Source organism: Grammomys surdaster, unplaced genomic scaffold (genome assembly GCF_004785775.1).
Source record: "Grammomys surdaster isolate TR1022 unplaced genomic scaffold, NIH_TR_1.0 62, whole genome shotgun sequence".
Lineage (NCBI taxonomy): Eukaryota > Metazoa > Chordata > Mammalia > Rodentia > Muridae > Grammomys > Grammomys surdaster.
In genome coordinates this window covers 4716545-4725115 of record NW_021604564.1, presented here as the reverse complement: position 1 = coordinate 4725115, position 8571 = coordinate 4716545, and the positions used below count along the sequence as shown (strand labels likewise).

The following is an 8571-nucleotide window of genomic DNA, read 5'->3' as shown; positions in this document are numbered from 1 at the left end:
CTTTCCTTTTTCCTTTCCTTTTTCCTTTCCTTTTTCCTTTCCTTTTTCCTTTCCTTTTTCCTTTCCTTTTTCCTTTCCTTTTTCCTTTCCTTTCCTTTCCTTTCCTTTCCTTTCCTTTCCTTTCCTTTCCTTTCCTTATTTTCCTTTCTTTGTGTGTGTGTGTGTGTGTGTGTTTTGTTTGTTTGTTTCCATTTTATCTAACTTCTTGGCTTTGTGAATTTAAATTTGTGGCAGATTTGGATGGATTTTTTTCATCATATCTTTAGAACGGATTTATCTCCCTTTTTCTTGGGTCTGTCAGGGATTCTTAATTATGTGCTGTCTGCCACTTGAGATTTCTTTGCCATTCACTGGTGTCCTGTTTACTTCATCCTTTCTTTTATTTACGGTCATTTCTGTTTCTGTGTCCCTTAATATCCTCTCTGAGAGCTGAGTTTGCTATTCATCTTCTTCAGTGTGTCTCATAAGCATTGTTTTACAGTATATTTTCACGTTTGACTTAGATATTTTATGATGTCACCATAGCATGTTTATACTGTTATCTTCTTGAACGTGGAAACATTTTAGGAAAATTGTTCACTGCCCCTGTACACTAATTCTACCACCTGTATTGTTTCTGCATACATTGGTTTTGGTTGGTTTTTCTAGCTTAGTGTAGTGTTTGTGTGCTTCTTTTAAATGTCTGGTAATTTTTTTTTTTTTTGAGACAGGGTTTCTCTGTGTAGCCCTGGCTGTCCTGGAACTCACTCTGTAGACCAGGCTGGCCTCGAACTCTCAAACTCAGAAATCCGCTTGCCTCTGCCTCCCAAGTGCTGGGATTAAAGGCGTGCGCCACCACCGCCCGGCTGGTAATTTTTTATTAGATGTCAGATACTTTGTGTATTGCGGAACACAGAATTCGTTTATTTGTTTGTATGCACAGCCTGTAAATGCTCCTCAGCTTTATTCTGTGTTTTTTTTTTGTTTTTTGTTTTTTTTGTTTTTTGTTTTTTTTTCCTGTAAAGCCCTGGCTGTCCTGGAGCTCACTCTGTAGACCAGCCTACCTACCCCTGCCTCCTGAGAACTGGGGCTAAAGCAGTGCCCCACTAGTCCCTGTTAAACTTTATTGTGAACCAACTATTGCTTGTTAATAGTGGATCTTGAGTTCCATTTATTATTATGTAGGATTCAACCTAGGGATAAGTTTGCTACACTGTTGAGGCAATGCCCTTCCGAATGCTATTCCTACCCTTTGGACTCTATTGTAGCTCATGAGGATGTGATGCTTTCCTAACCTCCTAGTATGAGCTCATGAGTTAGTTGTTCCTTCCCCAGCCGAATTTTGCTCAGCCTTGGGTTCCTTGCTAGCATCATGCATTGATCATCAATCAGCTTGCAGATCATCAACCAGCTTGCACTGACCAATGGACACTTGACTCTGGAGACAGTGGCTGTCTTTCTGTGTGGCTCCTTCCTCTTTTGTCCTCCTTTCATTCTTAATTTGCTTTGCCCTGAGAATTATAGTTGCTTTCACCTTCTTTAACTCTGTCCAGAACTCAGGGAGGCTTCTGAGTTCTGGTTGGTTTCTATTAGACTTTTTGTTGCTGTGTCAAACTTCTTAACAGAAATAACTCAAGAAAGGAGTTGCTTATTTTGGCTTATAGCTTTTAGTTCATGGTTCCTGAGCCCTGAGTCTTTGGGCTGTGTCATTGTCATTGGATAGAGCGGTAGAGGTGGCTGGCTACCTTAGAACCAGGAGTATCTGCAGGGGCTTTCTTCTTTTCCATTTTTATTCTATCTGGGGCGGCAGTATAAGGGACACCCTCACAGACAACATACTAGAGATGTGCCTCACTGTGAGTGCTTTATGGACATGTGTACAGAGTTCATGGAGGCCGGAAGAGAGTGTTGGATCCTCTAGAACTGGAGTCACAGAAGGTTGTGGGCTGCCATGTGGATTCTGGGACTTGAACCTATGTATTTTGGAAGAGCAGCCAGTGCTCTTTTTAAACCACCGAGCTGTTTCTCTGGCCACAGCTGTGCTCTCCTAATCTCCTGCTCACTTCTCAGTTCTGTCCAGTTGACAGCCAAGATTAGCATCAGTTTGATCTTGCTCACCTCAGTTTTTCTTCTTTTAGAGATGTTATTTCTCCAATATCTAAGCATCAGGAGGTTGTTTTTTCAATAATATTTTGTCTGTATTTTTAATTGTTTTTATAAAGACAATTCATAACCTTTTGCTTTACTTAGGGGCTCAAATCTAAGGTTTTAAGGTTTAGTAAACAAGTGTGTGTGTATCAGGGGATGGTTCTACAGTCTTATTATCTGTGACAGAATCAAATACATTAACAAATAACTTACTGAAGCTGAGCTACAAAAACCCAAAACATTTCTAAAAAGTTCTAGAAAATTTCTGATAAATGAAAATTGATTAAATGGAATATATTAATATATATAAAACATCTCCAATGTATCCTGTTAATTATGTTGAGTATAAATAATAGTTGCTTTTTAAAGCTAACACAAAAATCCAAAAGGGGTAAGGACATAAGAATAAGGGTTCTGCACATAAGAATATTTGGTGTGCAATCATGAGGACCTGAGTTGTATCCTCTATGCATGCATGGGTGTACATATGCAAATACATACATGCCTCCCACCTTCCTCTTCCATATACACCACACACTTAAACTTAACTGCTCACAAATATAGGCCAATATATAGTAATCGTTACTGTGGTTGCCAAAATCTGAAATATAGCTCAAGTGATAAGGTCTCCTGAAGGTGAAAGCAAAAAGCAGTTTCTTGATTATAGGCACTGGATAGTGGGGATAAGAAAAGACAAATAGAATAAGATGTGGTAAAGTGGGAAATGGGATAATTAATACCCTGCTTTAAACTATCCAAGGTCATGTGTAAAGGTATCTATTACTCTCATGTTGTCTTGAGGTTTACTGCCTCTATCAGTCCTAGTCCTGGGAGCTTCTAGTCTGTACAATCTGATCTAGGCCTAGAATATTTTCAGCCTCTGAGACTTACTGCTGAACAATCTCACCCTTTTTTGTTCTTTCTGTACTCTGGCTAGCTGGATCAGCTCAGCTGTTCTGTCTCAAACTCCTCTCCTAATTTGACTGATTCAGTCTGACTTCTCTCTCTCTCTCTCAGCCTCTCCTGCTTTGCTTGACCTCAAACTACCTCTGACAGTCTGTTCTAATCTTCTGTTCTTCTCTGGCTCGTCCTGTCTTCACCTGTGTCTACCTTGTTCTGTCTTCAGCCTGCCTCTATAAAACTCTTCTGGTAAAATTGCCTCCTTTTCCTGTCTGTTTGTCTGTCTGTCTGTCTGTCTGTCTGTCTGTCTGTCATCCATCTGTTTGTCTGTACTGCTTTCTTAAGTAGTTTCTCTTTTTTCCCTTTTCTCATGAGAGTTGGGTATATCCTGTTCTGTCAAATCTTTCTCTGATTGGTCACTTTGCCACTCAATTAGATATAACTTTCAAACAGGGTATTTCCTTCTACAAACTAACTTTACTGTCATTGTTTGATATTAAATGTGTGTACTAAGGGCAAATCTGTATTCTAGCCAGAGGGATTAAAGGTGTGTTCTAAGGGTGAGCCACACCACAGCTAGAAACAGGTTTTTCTAGTAAACAACATAGTCTTGGGGTTCACAGTGTTTGGGGTTCAGATATCCTGCAACAGCCATGTGTTTGTTATATTGTCAATACTAACAGAGGAAAATAAAAACCAAAAAGAGAAATATTGATAATACTTGATATTGCCATGAATGAAAGATGAACTATTTATAGGTGACTTAAACACTGAATGCTTTTAGTTCTAGAGATTTTTTTCCAACATATTTTTATTGATCATTTGGGAATTTCACATCATGCACCCCAATCACGGTCACTTCCCAGTTCTTTCAGGTCCATCACTCCCCGCCCCCCAATCAATACCCCTCCCTCACACACACAAAAGAAGAGAAAACCAAATCCAACTAGAGATTTTTAAACTAGAATAGAGGTCTAGGAGTGAATGTTTTAGGCATACCATATGCTCTGTGTTACGATTGCCGACTGTGTGTCATCATTAAGCTGCAGTCAGATGACATGTAAGTGAATGAGTGAGGCTGTCTCAGTAGAACTGCACAAAACTGGCTGAAGGACTGCAGTTTGATCACTCTTAAGCTTGAGGAACTCTACTTCTCTGTTTTTGAGCACTTTGTTCTGTTATTCATTTGTTCTTTCTATGATATAAATTAGATTGGGTGACTTCCTTCTGATAATAAAAGTTATTAAAACTACTTATTAATATTGAAGTTTGAGCTAGGTGGAGATGGCATAAACCTTTAATCCCAGCACTTGTGAGGCAGAGGGAGGTTGATCTCTGTAAGTTTGAGGCAGCCTGGTTTCAGGACAGCCAGGGTTACCCTACCCCCCAACCCCCTCAAATGAAGGTTGAAATGTGCTAGGAATTACTGATAGGTTGGAATCCAAACCTAGTCCAAATAGCACATAACATTGTTTCATGCTTTTATCAACAGTGGATCATGTTTTTCTCTGTGGCACCATAAAATTATAATGCTGCTGTTAAATATGCATAGGTAGACCAGCAGGTACCTTCAATATTCACTTCCCTGCAATATCCAGTATAGGAATAACCTGTTGTAGAGGCTTAGTGTAGTAGGCTACACCTTGCAGCTTATGTGTGTACTAGGCTTTGCCATGTAGGTTTGTGTAATTCTCTTCTTTAGTGTTTTAAAATGGACAGAACCAGCACTGATAAGTAGTTCATGTTGCTTAAGTTGATTTCGTTCCTCTACTTGTTTTAATAACTGTTTGCTTTCACTTTTTTTCAGTCTCGGCGAAATCTATGTGAAGAGGCTTTGTTAAAAATTAAAGGTGTTATTAGCTTTACTTTTCAAATGGCTGTTCAAAGATGCGTGGTGCGAATTCGTTCAGATTTGAAAGCAGAGGTTAGTACTTTCAATGACTGTATATGCATGAAGTTATAAATTAGCAAATCATCATTGAGAATCGTTCCTTTTATCTCTGCCCAGGCTTTGGCGTCAGCAATAGCCTCAACTAAGGTCATGAAAGCTCAGCAAGTTGTGAAAAGCGAAAGTGGGGAAGAGGTAAAACTTGTATTTTACTTTAGTCCTACCAAACTGGAGTTCTTGATTATTTTTTATGATTAGAAAATTATAACATTCATAGAGGAATAGTTAAGAAATATATATTAATTAATAAATAGTTAATTACTGTCTCAGTAGTATAGAGAAATTTTTTTCTGAAGTTCAGAATGTTCTTGTAAGGCAAACTTTGAGCTCAGTGGAGATGTGGTGTACATGTTATATGTAAGTAAAGGATACCATCTCCTTACATTCTTTCAGTACTTTCTTTCTAACTTGAACTAGTTTTGCCCATTCAAGAAAATAAAAGTACACCTCTTTGAACAAGTAAATATGGTGAGTACTAGCTTCTGTGATGAGTAGAATGCATCTGTAAGCTGTGAGCTCCTTTAACTTCCTACAGATACGTTCAAAGTGCTCCTGCACCTGTTTAGCCCATTTCTGTAATGATAGGCTCCTCCTGTCCTAGAAACGACAGAGTGCATGAAAGAAGAAAGCGTTAGACTCAGAGCCCTTGAGAATCTTGGGAATGAAGATGATGCTTAGAATGAGGATATAGCTTTGGGCATGTATGTGTCATGTTAGGTCGGTTTGTAATGGCTCTTCCGGCTCCTCTGTGTCAGATGCTGGTCCCTTTTCAGGATGCCCCTGTGGAAGTGGAAGAGAACACAGAGCTACCTGAGTACCTACCTGAGGATGAGAGTCCCACAAAGGAGCAGGACAAGGCAGTGTCCCGGGTTGGATCACATCCTGAAGGTGGAGCCAGCTGGTTGAGCACAGCTGCAAACTTTTTATCCAGATCATTTTACTGGTGACTTCAACTTCAGTTTTGGGGCTCAAGGACTGTGCAAACCAACAGGGGGCCAGCTTTCCATTGTTGTGGTGAACTGTCAAGTGCAATTGCAATAAATTATCATGGAAAGTTTCTAGATTACATGACTATGTATGCTGCATTTTACATCTTATTGGACATTTTCCGCACAAGACAGAGGCTACAGGTCAAGTTGTTTATGAAGGTATTATTTTGGTATTGTTTTTCTTTGCTTAATTGCCTCACATTTTGTTTTGAAAAACATGGGTCCACTGTTAAAATCAAATGTATGTGTAGCTTTATAGTCTGTTTTACAGAAGCATGTGATTAGGAAAAGTCATTTTCTCTTCAAACCTCAGGAGATTTTCAAAAAGTTTTGCATAGCTCAAGTTGTGCATAAATTACCAAATTTTTTTTTCAGCTTTTCTTCATGAACAGTATATGACATGTGCTTTGATACCCTTTTCTGAAAGTTGAAAACATAACTGCTTAGCTCCCTTTTGTGCCTTTTTTATTTTGCCAACCATGTTTTATAGAAAAGACATTAGTAATGACATTTTGCAAATGAAATTGTGTTCATTTGAACATAGAAGTACCTAAAAAAAAAAAAAACCTCTACAAACAGCTGTACAGTCTTACTTGCTGTAATTTAGTAAGATTACTGTAGGCCAGTTAAACACAGGGACACTAGCAGCTGTAAAGTGCTTTGGGGAGAAACTTAATGTGGCCAAGCATGGCTCTGTTGACTCCTGCTCACTTAGGCTATAGTGGCTTTTAAGAATTAAGTCCACTGTGATGTTTGAGTAGCAGATGGCCTCTTGGTGAGTAGCAGATGGCCTCTGTGGTGACACTGTATCCTTAGAAAAAAAGTCAAAGTTTAAACAACTGACAAACTTGAAAAAGAAAACTAAATTGGATGCCTAGAATGCCACAGTGCCACCTTGGTCAGTCTGATGTCAGACATTAACTGCCTGGACATACCCATCCCAGAGATGATGCTTCTTATTGCCTTTTTGTGGTTATTAAGAAAGCACTGCAGTCAATTTGACTAAAACAGGATCCATGTTATTGCTTAGAGGGAAAGAAAGCCAGCACTGGTCACTTATTTCTGTTTTTCATATCTATCCAGAAAACTGACTTCAGTGAAGGTAAAATATATAAATAGAGACATATACGTGTGTTTTTCTTTAAGACTGAGTTACATGTATGCAATGCTTTCTTAAGATGCTAAAATATTTGACAACTAATATTTTCTTTTTAGAAGTCAGCTAAATCTATTTAAAGGCACCATCACTAAAACTAACAGGAAGAAACTGAAATGCATCTTCACCAGGTAGAGCTGCTGTTTTGCTACTTGGAGAATGTGAAATGAAATTGGACCTTGGAGGGTTTCCTTGCATCTTTGTTGTTTCTCTTTTAGAGATCTTTGAAGCCACCCGGTGTTGCTGGGGAGAAATAACCATACAATACTATGGCCATGAGATCATTACGTTCATTAACTTTGTGGCTTTCTGGAAGGAGGGTATTGAAGGTATTTAGAGTGTTTTCTCCATGTCTGGTCTCTGATTCAAGTGCTATGTACAAGCAGAAAGCAGATGTTTTCAGGGCACATTGCTAGCCTGTATTTCTACTTGCTGCCAGAACCAGATATATTGACAAAACAACAAGTCACCTCCTTTCTATATCCATTAAAGCAACGTTTACTTTCTGTTTCAACAGGTTTTAATTTTATTTTGCATCGTCACACATTTATTTAAAAACTATAGCCCTTTGGTAGTGATGGTCCAGGTCAGTTGGTATTTTGGACTGATGTTTATGTGTATCTAGGTGTTTTTGTAGGACTCTCAGAGAACTTAAGGCAACTATAATGGCAGTTTTTGAAATATATTATAAAATAATAAAAGATAACAATGAAAATCAAGTGGACATTGTATTTTTAAATTTTTACTTATCAGCTCGCCTGTCTACCCATCCATCCATCCATCCATCCATCCATCCATCCATCCATCATCTATTTATGTCTCTGTGTTCACATGCCTGGGGGACTAAGGAGAGTTTTAGGTCCCTGGAGCTGTAGTTACAGGTAATTGTGAGCTGTCGGATATGGTTGCTGGGAGTTGGGCTCAATTCTCTGCAAGAACAATACATGTTCTTAATCACTGAGTTATTTCTCTAGCCCTGGGAAATTATAGTATAAAGATTGAATCTTAATTACTTTTTTTTTTTTTTTTGTGATGCTGGGTATCCAACCAGTGACTCAAGAGTCTCTTTAAGGCTGTTTGAAATTATCTGTTTATATATTTAGAGACAGGGTCTTACTGTCTAGTCCAAACTGTCCTGAACCTTGTATTTGACGTACCTTAACCTTGAACTCTCGAGTCTCCTGCCTACATCCTAAATGGCAGGATTATAGGCATGTATCATCATGCCTGGCTCTTTAGCAGTTTGCACACATACTGTATGGCACATAGTCTTAGCTCTATAGTTGCAAGAGTTAGGGGAAATATTTCACCTGTTACTGTGTAACTATGTGTGGGCCCTTGAGCTGGAGAAACTAGACCTGGAATCAGTTCACTTGCACTCTTGTCATGCTTTTGGGTTTGGTTTTCTAGAGCTTTTTGTAGAAGCTTGTGTTCCAACTTAAGATCTACCC

At 38.8% G+C, this 8571-nt stretch overlaps 1 protein-coding gene across 2 annotated transcripts in view; it reads left to right on the top strand.

The window, feature by feature from the left end:
- Armc1 (armadillo repeat containing 1) overlaps window positions 1-7839 on the top strand; it is a 34166-nt gene extending 26327 nt beyond the window's left edge. Inside the window, exons 5-7 of one of the 2 annotated variants that reach the window (XM_028763326.1) lie at window positions 4835-4951; window positions 5036-5110; window positions 5749-7839. In XM_028763326.1, the coding sequence (XP_028619159.1) occupies window positions 4835-4951; window positions 5036-5110; window positions 5749-5922 (366 nt within the window). In that variant the 3' untranslated portion in view covers window positions 5923-7839. Of the gene's footprint in view, window positions 1-4834; window positions 4952-5035; window positions 5111-5730 lie in introns of both variants that reach the window. The other variant, XM_028763320.1, reaches the window with a different exon arrangement.
- The last annotated feature ends 732 nt before the right edge of the window (window positions 7840-8571 follow it).